The sequence below is a fragment of the Aotus nancymaae genome, unplaced genomic scaffold (assembly GCF_030222135.1).
Source record: "Aotus nancymaae isolate 86718 unplaced genomic scaffold, 86718_ANA_hifiasm-v0.15.2.pri h1tg000108l, whole genome shotgun sequence".
Taxonomy (NCBI): domain Eukaryota; kingdom Metazoa; phylum Chordata; class Mammalia; order Primates; family Aotidae; genus Aotus; species Aotus nancymaae.
In genome coordinates this window covers 38,650,575-38,671,429 of record NW_026988523.1, presented here as the reverse complement: position 1 = coordinate 38,671,429, position 20,855 = coordinate 38,650,575, and the positions used below count along the sequence as shown (strand labels likewise).

The following is a 20,855-nucleotide window of genomic DNA, read 5'->3' as shown; positions in this document are numbered from 1 at the left end:
AACAAGGGATTTCATTTTCTTGTTACCTAACTCCCTCAGGGTCAGAAAAATTTTGAAAAAAAAAAAAAATCATACAGCTAGTCTGTGTTCTTGCTGAATTCTAACTCACTGACCTCCTCACCACCAACTCAATCATCTGGTAGAGGACTGCCCTTAGATCTTAAGGGTAGGTTTCTGCAGGTCATTCAGCTATTTCTAATTCCCTCAATATGGCTTTCTCTTTGTGGGCGTGGTCGGGGGTGGTGGTGGTAGTGGTTTAAAGTAATTTAATTGCAAGAAAGAATTTTAAATTGCTAATGTTATAGAGTCTAAGAGTCTGCAACAAATTGTATTGGTTCAGACTCACTGTGTGGTCCCAGAGAGACAGTTATTTCTTCTTTCATAAAGGAAAATCTTTCATGGTGAGAGGAAAACCTACAGACCAGAAATTTACTTTCATTCCTGATGATTTTAGTCGAGGTATAGACACACGCTAGTGACCCCCACTCCCTGCTATCCCTACTATTCTGTGATTAGTGTCTGTACAAGAACGAGAGACTTGTTCTCAGAAAAACTGGTCAGGGCCAGGTGCGGTGGCTCACGCCTGTAATCCCAGCACTTTGGGAAGCCCAGGCGGGCAGATTACCTGAGGTCAGGAGTTTTAGAACAGCCTGGCCAACATGGTGAAACCCTGTCTCTACTAAAAATACAAAAATTAGCCAGGCATGGTGGCGGGTGCCTGTAATCCCACCTACTCAGGAGGCTGAGGCAGGAGAATCACTTGAACCCAGGAGGCAGATGTTGTAGTGAGCCAAGATTGTTTCACTGCACTCCAGCCTGGGTGACAGGACAAGATTCCTTGTCTCAAAAAAGAAAAGAAAAGCTGGTTAGTACAGAACACATCCAGCCATGTTCAGATATAGGGCATCATGCTGCTCTATCCATGAAACTAGGACTGACCAGCAAGAAGTGGGGATGACAAGCTTCTAAGCTATACTTTATGAACTCATAGTCCCCAGCCCAGGGCCAGAGAGACAGCCCCATCGTGCTGCTCCGAGATAAGCATACCCTTCGAAAATCTCTCACTGCCGTGGCCTTGGATCGCAAGCCAGAGACTATCCAGCTCATCACTCGGGACATGGTCCGAGAACTCATGTGAGTACACAGTCCCCTGCCCTTCTTTGTCCTGCCCCCATTCTTTTGCTAAGGATCTTTGCAGGGAGGTGAGTAAACCCACCTGGTTTCATCCTGTTGGTCCAATCCCCACTGCTTTCCTATTCATTTTCCCCTTTTCGTTTCATAGTTCTTTCTTTCTTCTCCAACCTGGCCTCTCTTGTTTCTCTCATTGTTGTATCTATTATTGCCATTGTCCTTTATTCTCAGCCTCATTCTCCTCCCTTACTTCAGGCTGGCTGCAAGAGCCAAGGGACTGGTAGAGGGGAGGTGCTTAGTGAGTCCTCTGTAAGTCCCCATTAGTGCACACGGTAGAGGGAAGTATCCAGATGAGTCACTTCCTTTCGGCTGCATTTAAGAATCCAAAGCAAAGGGAAACTGACCAGATGCCTAATTAGCCCCCTGGCTTCCTCCCAGACTCTAAGGCCATAAGAGGAAATTCGCAGGGGCTCTCTGGGTTCCTTTGGGATTAGCTCAGCCCCACTTCCTGACTAGAGCTGCCCCCAGGCTTGAGCCCCTCCTGTGGGGCTTAAGCCTAGCCTGGCCCTGTGCCGTGAGCCAACACCGTGCTCGGTGGTTTAGCTCTTGTGTTAGTGCTTCACTCTCTACAGCTGTTCTCCCTGCTCTGGCTCCACCCGCTAACAACCCAAACTCCCAGAAAATGCTGCCTGTGTCACAGCTGGGGAGGCACATCTGGGACACACCCTGGGGGCTGTGTTGGACTGCGGCCCCTTCCTGAGCATGACTGGTCAGCCCTGGCATCAAGTGGCCAGATGTGGCTAGAGCCCTGCAGCCACTCCCAGAGGTTCCTTCTTGGAGCCATCTAGTCCTGAAAACACGCTGGAGGACAAGTTGCTGTTTATTTTTCAGGGCTGCTGAAAGTAGCATGATCTGCTGTCTTAGATTTGGATCACCCCTGGTCACTCCAGATCCCAGGCTGTTTAGGGCCATGCTGCTTTGTGGAACACAAGATCTTGACTAAGCTGCAAATCCACTCACTCATTCTGTCCATCTCCTGGACCACCCTCCCCCAACACACACACACCAGCTTTATTAGATGAGGCTTCACTTCCTGTCTCAGGCTGTCTGTGTCTTATTGGCATGTACCTGTTAAAGTGGCATGTACCTGCCTCACCCAGAAGCAGCTTTCTTCCCACCCCCCTAACTACTCCCTCCCCCATCTTTAATGTATGTCATTTGCTTGTAATCATTATAATTAGCTATTGGTTTGTTGAATGCGTTGGACAGCTAGAAAGGAGAAGTCTATAGACATGTCTCTGGCTATTGTTGATCATAGATTTTAATTAATATTTAGTGTTCAAAGCTTCTCTTTAGGCTGGATGGGCAGGGAAGCTTAGGATTCTAACTAGCATCTGTATCAGCCTTGTCTGGCGTCCCCTTATCCTTTTTATGTCATCCTTGAGGAATAATCTGTTTTAAAAGTTTAATTCAACAGCTTTGTTTTGAATTCTCACTCTGTGTCAAGAGCTGTGCCAGAGACTAGGCTGCCAGTGTGGTTAAGACAGAGTTTGTGTCCTGAAGGAGCTCATAAAGGAAACAGAGGCTGCACCACGGGCTGTGATACAGGCAGTAAGAACAGAGTGCAGTGGGGGCTCAGAGGAGGAAGGGATCTATTGGGCCTTGGTGGGGGCAGAGTGGGCACAGGTGGACATGGTGGTGGGGGGGGTCAGACAGCTGCACAGAGAAGGTAATGTATGAGCTGGACCTAATAGAAAAAGGACTTAACATGTCTCTTTTTAGCCTGTAATGCTACCTGATTCCGCGCCCTCCATCCCTGCCACTTGGAACCTCTACTCCTCAGTGGACCCATGGCACACTTAAAGTTTCTTCTGCCATTGAGGGTGTCCACTGGCATGATGGGGAGAGGGGAAGAGAGCAGAGAAGCCTGAAGCATGGTGCCGAGAGCTTTCCCTCTCCCCTCCCTAACTTTGTTCATTCTTGTGTCAGTGTTCCCACAGAGGATCCCTCCGGGGAATCCCTAATCATCAGTCCTGAGGAGTTTGAGCGAATCAAATGGGGATCCCATGTCCTGACCAGAGAAGAGCTTGAGGCCAGGGACCAAGCCTTCAAGAAGGAGAAGGAAGCCATCATGGTAGTTAACCTCCATAAGCCTTCACCTCTGCAGAGGCGTGGCAGAATAATAATGCACTGGGGAGCTCTCGTTAGGGGACCCTGAAAGGAGGCATGAATTGTGTACTTAATAAAGAAATACTGCAGAAAGGAGACCAAAGAGCAATACCTGAGAGGAGAGGTGGGAGCAACCTGGGCAACGGGAGGGCTGAGAGTGAAGCCAGGCTGTGGATCTTCCCGGTTCTGACAGCATCAGTAGCAGAGGCAACATTGTACTGGGTCACTTGTGGTAGGCAGGCTAGTTCCCAGGGCACAGAATGCATGGAATAATCCCCCACTGAGCCAGACTGGTCTCCCTTAGGATGCAGTGGTGACACGAAAGAAGATCATGAAGCAGAAGGAGATGGTGTGGAACAGCAACAAGAAGCTCAGTGACCTGGAGGAGGTGGCCAAGGAGCGGGCCCAGAACCTCCTGCAGAGAGCCAGCAAGCTGAGGATGGAGCAGGAGGAGGAGCTCAAGGACATGAGCAAGGTGGGCTCTTTGTCTCTCCATTCCCTCTGACCACTCACTGCCATCCCTCCTCCCTCCTCTTATTCCCGTACTGGACAGGCCAGGGACTGGTGGGGGCATGGGCAGGGGTGGGATGTGGGGAGGGCTTCACCTGCCATGGTAGTTGCAGTGATCACAGGGAGGACTGGCTCTGCCACCTGCTTGCTGTGTGACCTTGGGCAAGTCACTTGCCCTCCCTGAGCCTCACTTTCTTCATTTGTAACTCGAGGGTGGTAAAACTACTTCACAGAGGCTGGGCGCAGTGGCTTACGCCTGTAATCCCAGGACTTTGGGAGGCCGAGGCGGGTGGACCACAAGGTTAGGAGATCAAGACAATCCTGGCTAACATGGTGAAACCCTGTCTCTACTAAAAATACAAAAATTGGCTGGGCACGGTGGCGGGTGCCTGCAGTCCCAGCTACTCAGGAGGCTGAGGCAGGAGAATCGCTTGAACCCGGGAAGTGGAGGTTGCAGTGAGCCAAGATCATGCAACTGCACTCCAGCCTGGGTGACAGAGTAAGACTCTGTCTCAAAAACAAAAAACAAAATGAAACTACTTCGCAGAATCATTGGCAGGATGAAATAAGCTAATAGATGGGAGAGGCTTTGTGAGCTTGTGAGCTGTGGATTGGTAAATTACATGTGAGGTGTTACTTTTATTTTCATCCTGCTAGTTCAGTTCTGGCCACAAAGGGTGGTCGATTCAATTGGATGCGTTTTCAAGTACCCAAAGCTCTTCCTTTGGCTGAGAGCTTAAAGACCAGAGGCTCATTTGAATTCTGTCGTAACTCATTTGCATGTGGTTCACTTCCTTACCAAATGAAAGGTGCTGAATCCCCAATCCCTTCACCTCTGATTTCTGTCTCTCAGGTAAATCTTCTCTACATATGCCTCGTTTTCTTTTCTAAAGGTTTTACTTTTGGGTTCTTATTGATGGACTCGTGGTTTTTCATTCCTTTTGTGTCATGTTGGGCTCTTCCAGCTTAAAAATCCTGTGGTCTGGCCTCTGCAAGAGTGTCTTAGCTCCCCTGAGGAGAACAAGGGTCTAACCCGGAGTTCATGGGTCTCTAAGCGGAACAATGGACCTCTGAAGTTTTATAGAAATTTTGTGTGTATATATGTAAGTGAATCTGATGGAGGAGAGGGCCTATTGCTTTCATCATATTTCCAAAGTGTGACCCATTACCACCAAAACCCTAAGATGTGGCTCCCTGAAAGATGCTATTCCAGGTCCTTCCTTGCACAGACCCTGGCAGCCAGCAGGAGGCCAGTAAATGTTTGAGCTGAACTATATTAAAGGGAAAGGTAAATATAAGAACGTTCTTATTTCCCTGGACTTGTGAGCAGTCATGCACACCTCCAGCATGCTCAGCAGCACAGCATTCTGTTTCCATTTCTTCCCTTGAAACTTACCATCCCTAGGCCTAGTGCTACAGTTTTATCTCCACTCTCTAGATTATCCTCAATGCTAAGTGCCACGCCATCCGGGATGCCCAAATCCTGGAGAAGCGGCAGATCCAAAAAGAATTGAACACAGAGGAGAAGCGGTTGGATCAGATGATGGAAGTGGAGCGGCAGAAATCCATTCAAAGGCAGGAGGAACTGGACAGGAAGAGGAGGGAGGAAAGAATTCGGTAAAGATGTGGTTTCAGCATCTCTCTCTCTAAGCTATTTCCATGTATTTTTAGGTCCATGAAGCCTAGCAAAGAGGGAAGAGATACGAAATGGTCATTACTGTCATCTACTTATTATCTCATAACTGTATGAAGTAATACATAGAATCATAGAACTTTTTTTTTGAAAGGGAGTCTCACTCTGTTGCCCAGGCTGGAGTGCAGTGGCATGATCTCAGCTCACTGTAACCTCCTCCTCCTGGGTTCAAGCAATCCTCCGGCCTCAGCCTCCCAAGTAGCTGGGATGACAGGCACGCACAACCACACCAGCTAATTTTTGAATTTAGTAGAGACGGGGTTTCCCCATGTTGGCCAGACTGGTCTTAAACTTCTGACCTCAAGTGATCCATCAGCCTCAGCCTCCAAAGTGCTGGGATTACAGGCATGAGCGACTGTGCCCGACCCGAATCACAGAACTTTTAAAAGCTTATTTCCATTTCCTAGGAGGCACTTCACCATCTGGCTTCGATCAATCTCGTTTCTCACTCCTATCTGCTAGGTACTCTGTGCTTTCTCCCAGGCCTCAAACATGCCAGGCCTGGTCACAGGTTTTGATTCTTTGTTGTTCTCTCTTTTTTTGAATATCCTTCTCTTTCCTTTTCCTCCTGGAAAATGATCTCTACTTCCCTTCATATACAGTGTTGCTGTCGCCTCCCTCATGTCACCAGGTAGGCTTCGTGGCTCCCTTCTCTGTTCCCGTCACTCTGTGTTTAGACTCCAGCACCCCACTCTTGTGCTGTGGCTCTCTGACCCTCCTAGATGCTATGCTCCTTGGGGACAAGTCCTATCATATCCATTTCTGTAGCTTCTGAGCCCAGCAGAGTGTTAGGCCTGTAGTAGGTGCTTAATTCATGTTAGGATGAATAAATCCAGTCTCCCCTTCATTTGGGGCAGAAAAGGACAAGTCCCAGAGCAAGTAAATTATAGAATAATAGTGTCCTAGATTTAGAACACCAACCATACCATAAATGAATTACCTCTATAAATAATCCTTGTGCCACACTGAATGGCAGTTCTATCTCCCCAGCTGTATTCTGTTCTCTGGAACCATTCATCTCTGTGCCTGGTATACTGCACCTGGTATATTCACCTCTGCACTTCTGGTAGGTACCTGGTATATTATAGTAGGTTCTCAGTAAAATGTTATTTAGTGGCTAAGTGGCTGTCCGTCTTCTGCACAAACGGCTCCAGCAAAGGAAAAATCTGTCTCATTCGACAACTGTTATGATTTGCATTGGTAATATATTAAGCCTAACCTGTTTTCATGGAACACTTTTACTCTTTATTCCTGTTTATTTCATCTGGAGTCATGAAGCCATTCAAGCAGTCCACCTGAATGTGACTCTCATACTCTTTCCTCTTGATTCTTATCCTAATCTGTGTCTCCTCTCATTCTCCCAGCCTTTACTCATATGTCATGGGGTCTCTGCGTCCAGGTTTATTGACATGCCACTAACACATAGGGAATCACTGGCAAACCGCTTGTAGACACTGTTTTTTTTTTTGGTCTTTTTGCTGTTCGGCTAGCTTCCTACGATTGCTCCGGGAAGACTTGGGAGGTGGTAGGACTTCAGAAACTCTTTATATACTGGAAGGTACAATGAGCTTTATCAAGTGGGGTGCCCTCTTGGGCAAAAAAATAAAGAAGGAGAATCTCAGGGAGAGTGAGCCTTAGAACCAGGAGCTCAGGAGAAAGAAGGCTGACCATTGAGGTCCTTCCTGGGGGAAGGACTTTGGTCTGGGCTCATGAAACATATCGATGTTTAGGGGACACTTGTCAAATTGTTTCTGTGACATCACCCATCTTGGGAGTTGTTTGGGTGGAGGTCAGACCCTGGGAGACGTGGACCCTGGGTGTCTAAGACACGGTGGCACTGTTCTGTCCTAGAGGAAGGCGGCAAATTGTGGAACAGATGGAAAAGAACCAGGAGGAGCGATCGCTGCTTGCTGAGCAGCGGGAGCAGGAGAAGGAGCAGATGCTGGAGTATATGGAGCAGCTCCAAGAGGAGGATCTAAAGGTAACAGGCCAGACAGACGGTGCCACGTTTCACCAGCAGCAGCAGCAGCGAAACCCTTCAGGACTCTGGGCTTTCAGGCTGTGACTGATTTTCTGTCAGGCACATGCTCATTTCACAACATCATCACCTTCAACTTTTTATTGCCATGTTAAATATTTATTTCACCATGGTGTCATGCTGGGGGATGAGCAGTGATTTGGATAGATACCGTCCCTGCCTTCCAGGGACTTGGGGTCCAAGACTGACATATCATTGTGAATAGACACGTAAAGGATATATATGGCTACATGCTTTGCGCAAGTAAACATACGATGTTTTATGGTCTTCCTTCAACCATCTAGGGCTATTACATACTTCATAGATAAACAGTGGCAATATTTTCATTCCAGGCTCCCTGCTGTTATTTTACTCAGAGTACATAGCATCCCATTGTCATTAATTGTGTTGTAAAGTCAAATCTTTTCTTCCTGTTAGTCCAAATAAAATTAGTAGGCATATCTATTGCAAAAGAAATGATGACATACCTGCTCAAACTAAGATTTAAAAAGTCCTCTTCTATGTGCCTTCTCTGGGCTGTAGCAATGTATAAAACCCTTTAGCACAGTGAGGGACATGGCAGGCACTTGGAAAATTTATTTTTTTCCTTCAATTTTTTATTTTGAAAATTTTTGCACACACAGAAAAGTTGAAAAAATTGTATCACACCCATAAACTCTTCATCTAGATTTAATGACTGTTAATCATTTGCCTTACTTGCTTGTTTCTTTCTAGGTGTATATATGTATTTTTTACTGTTAATCTACTTGAAAGTAAATTGCGGATATCTTGACACTCTGCCACTAAATGCTTCAGCCTGCAGCTCTGAAGAACAAGGACACTCTTTCACAAGTCACCAATACCATTATCACCTCCTCCATCAAAAACTCGAATTCAGTGATTCCGTAATACCACCGAATATTTAATCCACATTCACATTCCCCAGTTGTTCCAAATATGTCTTTCTGGCTTTCTTGTTTCCAAACTAGACGTTAATCAAGATTTGCACATTGCATTCAGTTGTATTTCTGTAGTTTGTTTTCATCTAGAAGAGTTTCCCCATTCATTCATTCATTCATTCATTTCTTCATTCTTTTTATAACACTGATATTTTGAAGCAGCTAGGCCAGTTGCCTTTAATAATATCTCACATTCTGAATTTGTGTGATTGCCTTCTCATGGTGCCATTTAACTTGTGGAACACATATTCTTTTATGGTTCTCCTCCTCCCCTGTGTTTATGAATTGTCAAGTTGTCATCAGTCAGTGCATCTGATGGTGGTGAGTGACAGGGGCCATGAAGAGTCCTGCAGGTGGGCAGACTTAGAATTATGAAGCCTTCTCACCACACCTGCAGTGTGAGGATCTGCTAGAGAAGTGGAATGAAGATCACCTTGGTAGTTGGGGAAACCGAAGGGGCACATAGCCCTGTGAACGGCATGAGAAGGAGAACAGCAGGGTGAAGACAATGAGAGACCTGGCCAGGTTACTTTATTTCCTGGCTCAGGGGAGAGAGAGAGTGGGAAAGGGCCAAGAAGGAAAGGTATGGGGCACATATGCAGGGTAGTGGGTGAGAAGTGAAGACGGGAAAATCCAACTAGATGTGGGGAGTGGGAATTGGTCGGCTCACTGAGGAAGTTCTAGGAGTCCATGAGTCAGCACTGATGTTGTGTCATTATCGTTTTAATGTCCTTCTAACAGGCACTCCCTGAGTCTCCAGGGAGTATTATTAGGCAATTTTAGGGTAGAAATCTGTGCCTTCCCAGCTTTAGACCTACTGTTTCATCTCCTGGTAGTACGAGGGGTAGCGTTTCCCACCTTGCTAGCAAAGTAGAGGAGGGTGAAGGGAATCAGTTTATCTGGGGTTGCTTTGGGACAGCTTCAAAAGAAATAGGGAAAGTCTTTTGGTGTCTTAGAAATGAAATGAATCAACAAAAACAATCCAAAAAGTAAATATATAGGGAAAGAAGTAAATAAACAAATACATGATTGCGCGTGTGTCAAACATCAGAAATCAACGGCATGTTTGGCTTCGATGGCCAGTGAGATTAAATGATGTCTGTGATACAAATGGCGGGCCTAACATCAGTGAGAAGCAGTTAGAAAGGAAGGAAGAAAGGGAGAAGGGGGAAAAGGAGCGTGGAGTTGGAGGGGCAGAAGGGGAAAAGCGGAGTGAGCAAAGAAGTGAGTGTGATGAGAGAGAGGCAACGTCTGTGACTCATGGACCACACGGACCTCAGAGGCAGACAGTCACCACCCCACTCTGGTTCAGAAGGCTTCCTGAAGGAAGGAGCCCTGAACTGGGCAGTGAGCCAAGCTGGCAGAGAGCCGGCACTAGAGAAAGACCCACAGGGAGCGTTACCTTGGTTGGATGAATCAGGGCAGCAGCTGGGCTGAGGAAGAGCTAGAAGGCCAGGGAGGGATTTAGTCTTTGGAGAAATGGAGGGAGCTGGAAACAGTGTGGGAGGTAGGGTGAGTTAACAAATAGAAGAACTTAAAGCAAGGAGCCTGAGATTGATTGGAGGTGACTGGGGGGCCAGCTGTTCCCCTAATTCCAATGCCCCTCTGCACCTGAGAATGTGCTTGGCTCAGAAGTGGTCTGATCATTCAGAGCTGTTGAAGGCTCAGGGCTGGGAAAGGGAGGGGGATCCTTCCTTAAAAAGGACCTTTTTTCACATTGGTACTCTGATCTCCATCACATGTTTCTCTGTGTCTAAGACCTTTTTTTCTCTCTCTCACGTGCCACTCACTTTGGTCCCACCTTCCCTGCCTCATTTAGCAACAGTTTATTGAATATTTGCTATCTTCCTTGCTTTGGGCTACATGTCTTTGGGGAAGAGAGGATATGTGACACAAGGCCCCTTGTCCTGTAGCTGGGGCAGAGCAACATGTATGAAATGAGTGGGGACCTGCAAGGCAGCATACGATCACCTTGCAAGAGGTGTGGCACCATCTTAAGTGCAGAGGGAATTCAGAAATGGAGAGAGAACTGAAAGTTGAGGCAATCAAGCAGGATTTCCAGAGCAGGTTCAAGCTTTAATTCACACAGAACATGTTTCAGGATTTTAGCCCTGGAGATTATTATCTGTGTGGCTGGTGGGCAAGTCATGTCAGTGCTAGGCTTTAGTTTCTTTATTGGAGCAAGAGAAGTAACGAGGCCTACTTTTTTTTTGGTTTGTTTGTTTTTTAGCAGAGTTTCCCTCTTTGTTCTTGTCACCCAGGCTGGAGTGCTATGACACGATCTCGGCTCACCACAACCTCTGCCTCCTGGGGTTCAAGTGATTCTCCTGCCTCAGCCTCCTGAGTAGCTGGGATTACAGGCGCCTGCCACCACGCCCAGATAATTTTTTGTATTTTTGGTAGAGACAGGGTTTCACCATGTTGGTTAGGTTGGTCTCGAACTCCTGACCTCAGGTGATCTGCCCGCCTTGGCCTCCCAAAGTGCTGGGATTACAGGCATGAGCCACTGGTCTCGGCCAACAAGGCATACCTTTTAGGATTTTTGGACATATTTAGGTATTAGAGATAGTCTACATGCAGTGCTCAAGAAATAGAAAGCGCTCAATTAGGGCAATATTTATTATTTCAGTGGTCACCACTGAATGGAGAGTGAAAGTTGGGTTTAAATGGGAGAAGGAAATTGGAGAAAGGAGGAAGCACCATAAGCAAAGCCACAGGGGTAGGATTTAGCAAGACATGTGAGAGGCAATTGCGTGGAACTTTAAGAGCTTCTGCTTCCTGAAAGTACAGAGATCAACAGCATCAGGGCTGCCACAAAGTCAAATTGGATGAAGACTGTAAAGAGGTCATTTGGTTGATGAGGGCATCGATGACCCTTGAAAAAGCAGCTATAACAAAGGATAGTTGTGGACACTAGACTGCAGGCCATGCATTTGTCCCCTGCCTCTGTCTGTCTTGTCTCTATCCCTGGATGCCAGTGGTCTCTTGTCTTGCCTCTTTGTACTCTGAGGCTCTCTTACTTTTCCTGGCAGGACATGGAACGAAGGCATCAGCAGAAACTGAAGATGCAAGCTGAGATTAAGCGCATCAATGACGAAAACCAGAAACAGAAAGCAGAGCTGCTGGCTCAGGAGAAGCTGGCGGACCAGATGGTGATGGAGTTTACCAAGATGAAGATGGTAGGGACTTGGTTTCTGGGACCTCTGACTAGTAATGGAATGTCTGTCACAGGGAGTGGAAGAAGACCTGAGATCCAAGGGAACTCCAGTGGAAGGCAGCCACACCTTCATTCTGAGATGCACATCCTTAGTTCAAGGGCCTGGCTTCTTTGTCTCTTCATCTTAGCCAGTCCCCTTGTTCGTTAACAGAGACAGCCTAGAAAGGACACCCAAATTAGCTTTATCCTCATTAACACCTTTGATTAGAAGTTGGGATGAGGGCCATGTGCAGGCAGAAAAGAAAACTAAAACTATTGGTGAAAGTGAGTTTTTTTGTGGATTTGTCATGACTTGGATAATTATACCCCTGGTAATCATGAGTAGGCAGTTCCATAAATTTCTTGTGCAAATGCCTATATTGGGCATCCTGTATTGGGTGCTGGAGTCAGAAAATAGTCTTGCCCCATCTCCCACCGAAGAACCTATAGGACAGAGTAAATGCACAGTGGAGGAAAGAGCCCTACCTGCAGATGGTTACAGATGGATGTAGCTCATCAATGTGTCAGCTCATTCTGGGGCAAAGTTGAGTAAGAAAATGATTGGGATCCACGGGGATTGGAGAGTAGAAGAAGGTTTTTAAGAGTGGTTTAGATAAAGTGAACATGGATTTATGTAAAAAGGAGGAGGTACTCAAGGTTGCAGGAACGTTATTAAATTCTTCATGTGTCGGTCTTGTCTGCCCTGCTAGTTTCGAAATTCTGGGATGACAGAAACACATTGCACTTCTCTATGCCTCTCTATAGTAGTGATTTTTAAAGAAGGGCAGGGGAAGGGTGTGAGTATAATTTGAATGGCATATTTGGTACCCCTATATATTCTGAATGCAAACGATGGGAAACGAAGCTCAGCGACGCTTACTTATTGGCTTTAGTATTCTTATCGGATGCTGGGGACACTCGATGCAAGCAATAGAGTGAGAATGCAGGGATGGATATAGATGGCTACTACATGATAACAATCACATAACTATCAGGTAGTGAGCACCTAGTCTGTGCATAGGCTCTGTGCTAAGTGTTTTACATGTGTTATCTCCTTTAATCTTTACAATTATCCTGTGAAATAGTCGTTGATGACTCAAAATATATTGGATGTTTCAATACATGTCCAGTCAGACTAGGCTGAAAATACCTAGGATAATGCTACACCAGTGGAACTCAACCCCTATTTTTTTGAGTGAATGAAGGTGGGGATAATGAGCTAATCCTGTGTAGGAGTTAGTGAACGGATTTTCTGGCTGCAGCAGAGAGTTTGTAGTGGTCATAATAAGAAATGAGGGTGGCGAGATGCCGGAGAGCTAAGAGCAGTCATTGTGGGTGTCTTGGACCTTGAGCAGAGTTGGAAGGGTGGAATGATAAGGAGTCGCCATGAGTTTCTAAGCAAGAGAGGAGTATGTTTTGTCTTTATCATGGAAAGTACATTGTCAAGGCGTAGCTGGGAGAGGCTGGAGACTTGCCACAGGATCAGTCACTTGGGCATGTCCACAGTCCACCATAAGTGTCTACATATATCACAAGCCCTTACTGACCTCACGGTGGTATCTATTTGCCAGAGCTCAAAGCAGAGCTTGGTTGTACAAGCACCCAGAGTTCTCTGTCCTGCTGCCTAAGGAAAGGTGGATTGAGGAAGCAGCTTGACAACAGCCCTGTGCAACTTACAGGGGCAACTCACTGGGCTTCACAGAAGTCTGGGCAGGTAGAATGAAGGCTAAGGAAGGTTCTTATTTTTTATTTTATTTTATTTTTTGTTTGTTTGTTTGTTTTTGTTTTTAGAGATGGAGTCTTGTTCTGTCACCAGGCTGGAGTGCAGTGGTGTGATCTTGGCTCACTGCAACCTCTGCCTCCCTGGTTCAAGCAATTCTCCTGCCTCAGCCTCCTGAGTATCTGGAACTATAGGTGCCTGCCACCACACCCAGCTAATTTTTGCATTTTAGTAGAGATGGGGTACCACCATGTTGGCCAGGATGGTCTTGATCTCCTGACCTCATGATCCGCCCACCTCGGCCTCCCACAGTTCTGGGATTGCAAGTGTGAGCCACCACGCTTGGCCAGGAAGGTTCTTTGTAGAAAGGTTACGTTTTCCCCCAACCTGTACCATTCATCTTACGATTGCTCAAGAATGGCAGCTGGGAAGCTGAGCTTGGAAAGCTTTTAAGGATCCACTTGTTCTTTCAGAGAGGTGGAAACGGAGCTAATTTTGGTGGTTCATTCTTTAAGTATCTGCTAACCACTGTGGGACTGCCCAAAGCATGGTTGGCTCTTTGCCCAGGGAGTAATGAGTTAACCTCCATCTGCTGCACTTTACAAGACAGGCAGAGAACCACAGTTGTTGCTTGACCCAGCAGCCTTGCAACTTGAAAATTGCCTGTGACATAGTGGAAGGAGTGTGAAAGCCAGGGTCAGGGTACCTGTGTTCAAATCTTATTAGGTAGTTTACTGCCTGTGTGATCTTGGGCAAGACCTTTGATCTCTCTGACCATCAGTTTTCTCATCTGTAACATCTGTCTCATGAAATGTTGTGAGAGCTCTCCAGGATAACACATAGGAAAGTGTTTTGTAAACAGTGAAGCATTTTACAAAGGCTGTTTTTATGTTCATGCATTGCTAAATTCATTTTACTCTATTTATTTATTTATTTATTTATTTATTTATTTATTTATTTATTTTGAGACAAGGTCTTGCTCTGTTGCCCAGGCTGGAATGCAATAGTGCAGTCATGATTCACTGCATTCTCGACCTCCCAGGTTCAAGCAATCCTCCTACCTCAGCTTCCCAAGTAGCTGGGGCTATAGGCACATGCCACCATGTCTGGCTAATTTTTAGATTTCTAGTAGAGACAGGGTCTTCCTCTGTTGCCTAGGCTGGTCTTGAACTCCTGGGCTCAAGCAGTCTTCCTGCCTCAGCCTCCCAAAGTTCTGGGATTATAGGCATGAGCCACAGTGCCTGGCCTCATTTTGCCCTATTTTAAAAGGAGTCAGGAAGTGGTAGGGGAGCTATTGGAAACTCTGTTGTAGGGATTTTGTTTCTCTCTGTAAGACTGGGGCAATGGCAACTGTTCTACAAGGCCTTTCCTTCCACCAGGCTCGAGAAGCAGAGTTTGAGGCTGAGCAGGAGAGAATCCGGAGGGAGAAAGAGAAGCAGATCGCCCGCCTGAGAGCCATGCAGGAGAAGGTCCAGGATTACCAGGCAGAACAGGTACCTGCTGAGTCTCGACTTCCCCCTACTTCTCCCACTCCCTTGCCTAGCCATCCCTTTGACAGCCTGTAGAATGGCCTTGAAGGTGGAGATGTGGAGGAAAGAATGCAAGTTACTAGACTTCAGTAGTCTTAGGAGGAAGAGGTGGGCCTGTCCCCAGGGCCTGTGTCAGCAGGGATTGGGCAGTGCAGTGTGTGCTTAAGGTCCAAGAGAAAGTTTTTCACGGCTCTATAAAGAACTTTCAGCCTCAACCAACCAATGAAATGTGTCACCAGGGGGAAAGTGTGGTCTCTCCATCATTAGCAGTTTTTAAAATTAGAAGCAATTTCAAGACTGCCTGGAGATGTCTGAGGTACAGGGAAAGAACCGGAATGAGTGGGTTGGAAGGACGAGATGACCCCTCAGGTTATCTTCTAACCCAAAAGTTTGATGACAGGATTCCACTCATCCTTTCCTAGAATAACTAGCTGCCAGAGAAATTCATGGTGCTTTTCAAAGCAGACTGTCAGAGTCTGTAAGTAGGTGTTTTCTTAAAGGCACTTGGTCTGTACCTCCGGCTATTTTGTGCCCTCACTGGTCCCCTGCCAACTTTCCCAGGATGCCTTGCGGGCCAAGCGTAACCAAGAGGTTGCAGACAGAGAGTGGCGCAGGAAGGAAAAGGAAAATGCGCAGAAGAAGATGGAAACAGAGACCAAGCTGCGGAAAAGTCGGCTCGAACAGGTGGCTTTCAAGGAGCACGCTCTGGCTGTTCAGGTGCAGCGGGACCGGGATGAGTTCGAGAGGATTCTTCGGTAGGAGGGGCCTGGGGACCTTGGATTCCTTTCCCCGTATCGTAGCAGGGATGGTCCATATTGGATAGAGAGAAGCTTTCTGGCGTGTTATGGGATGCTTGTCCATCTTGGCTGGATTGGTGGGATCATTATAACTAGATGGATGATTGAAGCTTTTAAAAATCATTTGGGCCAAGCATTTTGTGATTAGAGAATTGGGACATAGCGCCTGGAATTGCCTAAGGAATCGGTGATGACTGGGATTATTTGCCCTGGAGCAGTAAAAGTATAAATAAAGGTAAAAATCTGCCCTTCTGCTGCCCTCTGACCCATGGCCCCTTCAAATTAGGGATGAAACTGCAAGAAGAGTGGTTTAGGAAAGATAGAACTTCAGACACTAAGGATTGTAAGTCATTGGAGCAGGACTTTAAGGGAGCTGTTTGCCATTCATTTGACAAATATGTATTAAGCACAGAAAATGCAGGGCTCTGTGCTGGATGCCATGGAGGACATTAGAAATTAACAAAACACTGCTCTTGCCCATTCCACAGGAAAGGTATTAGAGATTTGTGTTCGGATGGACCGCACCTACGTTAATCCATCTTTCTTCCTTGGTAGCTCTTTATGCTTTTATTTTTGTTTTTGCTTTTGGCTCAATGCTAATTTCAACATGTAAGTGGAAGCTAAGTGTTCACATCTCTCAGTGTTCTGCCCCCTCCCCGAAAGCAGTCAATAGCAGTCACAACTGCCATGGGTTTCCCTCTCTGCTCTGTTTTCCATCAGTCAGATCTGCCACCCCCAGGTCTGGTTCCTGGGGGTGTTCTCCTGGTCTAACTGGGAATGACTCTCTTTTTGCTCTGGTTCAGATGCTACAACATCAGAATTTTTCAAAAGGAAACAAGCCAAGCAATATTTGAATTGAGGGGATACAAAATGACAGACACTATATTCAGATAAGTAGAGATCGAACAGTATAGCATCACTTTCTTGGTCCATTTGCCCTCGGTCCTTCCTCTTGGCAATGGCTAGTTAGTCACATGACAGAGACCAGGCTACCCAGACCCCGAGCTACAGGCAGAGCAGGTCTTCAGGAACCCCTGTCCTTACCAGAGCCAGATTTTTGGTCTTTTATTGGACTGCGGGCCCCAGCCTGTCCTCCCTGCTGTGATGCTTTGACTCTGTGGCTTTCTCTGCCCCCCAGAGTTGTGCCATGGTCACTGGACACCTAGTGAAGAAAGTAGCTTCCTAAATACCCTCCAAGATTCTGCCCTTGGGCTACAGACTGCCTTCCAGATGTCTTCTCTCTCCCCGCTGACCTCTCTGCCCTTGGACATCTGTGTTGCTGTTAACAGGCAGTAATAAATATTAATGAAATGAAATTTAAGTCCTCCTTTTGCTGCCGACCCATTTGTCTTTCCTTTGCATCGTTTGCCCGAAGCATATGCACTAGCCAGTCATTAAAGCTAGACCAGCCTTTTTGGAGAAGCTCAGCTTCACCTGTTGTTGTAGGTTGGTATCTAGGCCTAGTGTCTCCAAGGCCATGTGACCACCATGGTAGTGTCTTCACTCAGGAGCATCTCTGCCACAGCCCAAATCAGACTTTTTCTGCTTCAAAAGCACAGCCTCCTGTATGGCCTGTATGTGGGCTCTGTTTCTGGACAGAGGGATGCCTGTAATTCTCAACCTGTTGACTAAGCAGAGATGGCTGACCTCCCCTACCAAGTGTTTGTTATATTTTTTTTGTTTTTGAGATGGAGTTTTGCTCTTGTTGCCAGGCTGCAGTGCAGTGGCATGATCTCAGCTTACTGCAACCTCTGCCTCCCGGGTTCAAGTGATTCTCCTGCCTCAGCCTCCTGAGTAGCTGGGTTTACAGGCGCCTGCCACCACACCCAGCGAATTTTATATTTTTAGTAGAGACGGGGTTTCTCCATGTTGGTCAGGCTGGTCTTGAACTCTCAACCTCAGGTGATCCACCCGCCTCACCCTCCCAAAGTGCTAGGATTATAGGCATGAGCCACCGTGCCTGGCCCCAAGTGGTTTTTAGAAATGTCTGAGAGTTTTTGAAAAATACTGATGACCAGGCTCCACTTCCCTAGATTGTGATTTAAATGGTCTGGAGTGAGGCCCATGAATAAGTATGTTTCGAAAGCTCCCAGGAGATTCTAAAATGCAGGTAGGCTCTGTGATCACTGCCCTAACCCAATGTAGTGACCAAGTTTTTCCTTTTTGGATTTTCAACTGCCTGGTACCGCCGGGGCTCTCTAGTGAGAGAGTCCCCCTTTTCCACACTCACCCCTTCACTCAGAAGAGGGTGGAACAGTGGAAAACTGTTCTAAATACAGGAAAACAATGGCAAGGCACAGAGGAGAGTCTTCTTGCTATCGGAGATGTGTCAGTCAGGTTTTGGTGTCTAAATACAGAGGGCTGAGGAAGCCAGCAGTTCTCTTTGGGTAAACTAGGAAGTCTCTGTAGAAGGTGTAACATTTTAGGAAATGTTTGCATGATGGAAAGAGTTGGTGGGAGTGGAGAGGATGCCCCATGTATGGTGGATCTTGGAAGAAAGCTAGAGGGAAATGAGGAAGCAAAGCAGTGTTGTAGGTACCTTTGGTTGGGGTATCAGTGACTCTAGGGGAGGAGAGCAGGTGAGAGATCCCTGCCTAAGATGATTGTACATTTCATTTTTTTACTTATGTTGAGAACAAAATTAGATGTTAGCTTAAGAAGGCATGTAACTGCATTTTTTCTGAGATGTGAATGTGTTTCATTTGAGTGTTTTCTGAGCCTTTCTTGTCATTAGTGATTTTCTCCCTGATGTCAGGGTCCATGAAGTATTTTTGTGGCAGAGGTTTCTAAAGGAAATTTGGAGAGATGGATCAGGAAGAGAACTGAGAGATATCAGGCTGAGCCCCGTCCTTCTTTTAGTAACCAGGGTAGAGCAGCATGACACTTTACCACATCTTTTATGTTTCCAAGCATTGAGGAAGGGAGGGAGGGAAGGAAGGAAGGAAAGAAGGAAGGAAGGAAAGAAGGAAGGGAGGGAGGAAGGCAGGCGAAATCTCAGGACAAGCTGGAGAGGAGTTATGCATTGTCACCAGGGAGGGGTAGGAACAGTAGCTCCCAGTGAAACCCTGGGTGTAAGGCTGGCTAAGTAATTTCAGTGTCCAGTGAAAATTGAGAATCTGTAACTTGGGCAACATAGTAAGACTTCATCTCTACACGTAATAAACAAAAAATTAGCTGGATGTGGTGGCAACCTCTGAGGTTCCAGCTATTCGGGAGGCTGAGGTGGGAGAATCGCTTGAGCCCAGCTGGTTGAGGCTGCAGTGAGCTATGATAGCACCACTGCACTCCAGCCTGGGTGACAGAGCAAGAGGATGTGGAGTCCAAAAATTATCAAGAATTTCAAAACCGTGAAAGCAGAACACCAAACCAAGCTGGGGGCCGTTCTAAGCCTGCCCATGACATACAGTCACGAGACCCTGGAGCTAGTCCTGGCTGGGTGAGAGAAGGGGGCAAACACAGGCAGCAGCTTTTGGGGCTGATCTTAGAGTTACAAAAGGGGGCTGGAGCTCAGGAGTCTGTGGTTTCTGAGGCATGTCTGCTGGAAGAGCCCACCCAGGAGGCTCCCCCACCACCTTTCCTGGCCTGGGCCAGCTCAGCTGAGTTCATTCCGTTCCTGTTTCCGTCCCCCAGGGCTCAGAGAGAACAGATTGAGAAGGAGAGACTGGAGGAGGAGAAAAAGGCCACAGGGCGCTTACAGCATGCCAACGAGCTGCGGCGCCAGGTGCGCGAGAACCAGCAGAAGCAGGTGCAGAACCGGATTGCCACCTTTGAGGAGGGCCGGCGCCTCAAAGAGGAGGCCCAGAAACGGCGTGAGCGCATCGATGACATCAAGAAGAAAAAGCTTGAAGAGCTGAGGTGCGCTGGAATCTCCTTCCACAGATCCTCTCCCCTTCCCCAAAGAGATGGCACCACAGGCTAGAAAGTGTGGGATTTGGGGGTGAAGAGGCCATGGCAGAGATGCTCAGGGAGAGGCCCTTTTCCCCACCCAGGGCTCATCCCTCCAAAAGGCGCTCCAGCAGAAAGTCCTGGGATGGGGTCTTCCTGGCTGTCTGGCAACTCCTTGGCAGGATGCTGGAGGCTTGACATGAATGTGTGTTTGAGGGGTGGATTGTGAGAGCAGGGTTGCGGGGGTGCAGGCCCCCAGGATCTATAAACCCCACCCAGAGCCTGCCTCCTCCTGCCTCCTGTCTGGTCCAGCACCTTTCCTTATACCTGTCCTGCGTTTCCCTGGCAGAGCCACTGGCCTTCCTGAGAAGTACTGCATTGAAGCTGAGCGCAAAGCTAACATCCTGCCAGCCACCTCTGTGAACTGACGGGAGCCTTCGTGGTCCCCAGGATGCCTTCGGGGGACAGATTCTGCCCAGGCTCTGGGTGTCCATAATTGCCGCTAATCTAGACATTTCATAGTTACAGATTAAATCGATTTGACTTCTCTCAGGAATAGCTTGGCTTTCTCGTGGGAATCTGGCTGCTACCGGGTACTGAAATGGAGCAAAATAGGTTGTGGAGGACCCGAGTGTGGGTGGCATGGTGCTGAGGGTAAGGGAATGGGAAGATGCTCTTCTATAATGGTTTCTCCTAAGCCAGGAAGTCCCTCTGTCCTGGTGTCTCCTGGCCTTTTGTGATCCCCTGGGATGTCAACTTTCAGAACAATCTTGTCTCTGCTCCACCCTGATGCCCAGTTCAGAGGCATTTCAGGGCATTGAGGGCGAGCTACAGATACCTCTCAGGGAGGGGCTGGGGCAAGGCTTGGCCAGGCGGAGCTGGTGAAGGAGGCACCAGGGCTGGGTGAGGCAGGGCTCTTACTGGGATCACAAGCATGACTCAGATCACATCTGTGGAGGAGTGATGTTTGAACCTGGGGCTCACTCTGCCTGTCTCGGCTCTCTCCTGCTGGAACCCTTTCAATTCCAGGCAGTGCTGCAACACAGACACTGGCCCATCCCCCACTGGGGCACATGCAGAACCCCGCACTCCCCACCCTGCCAGTCCAGTCCCCTCACCCAAACTCAGCCCCCTCCTGTGGCTGGGCTCTCCTCAGTCCACCTCACTCCCATAGGTGGGGCTCCCAAGTCATTTTCATCTGTTTTTAACTTTTCTCACTTTGCCCCAAACTATAATCATTCATTCACTT

The 20,855-nt window shown here is 47.4% G+C and overlaps 1 protein-coding gene across 1 annotated transcript; it reads left to right on the top strand.

Annotated features, from left to right (window-relative positions):
- The first annotated feature begins 991 nt into the window (after positions 1-991).
- Positions 992-20,152, top strand: CFAP45 (cilia and flagella associated protein 45). Its single transcript, XM_012449709.2, has 10 exons — positions 992-1,134; positions 3,121-3,265; positions 3,605-3,775; positions 5,249-5,427; positions 7,355-7,484; positions 11,512-11,658; positions 14,775-14,888; positions 15,486-15,679; positions 19,352-19,576; positions 19,956-20,152. The coding sequence occupies exons 1-10, from the start codon at positions 1,118-1,120 to the stop codon at positions 20,032-20,034; spliced, it is 1,401 nt and encodes a 466-aa protein (XP_012305132.2). The 5' UTR covers positions 992-1,117; the 3' UTR covers positions 20,035-20,152.
- Positions 20,153-20,855: the final 703 nt, after the last annotated feature.

What these genes read in the sequence shown, in the direction of transcription:
- CFAP45 (XM_012449709.2), top strand. An exon ending in AGGAGAAGGAAGCCATCATG is followed by an intron (nt 3,266 to 3,604) that starts GTAGTTAACCTC and finishes GGTCTCCCTTAG; the next exon opens with GATGCAGTGGTGACACGAAA. An exon ending in AGCTCAAGGACATGAGCAAG is followed by an intron (nt 3,776 to 5,248) that starts GTGGGCTCTTTG and finishes TCCACTCTCTAG; the next exon opens with ATTATCCTCAATGCTAAGTG.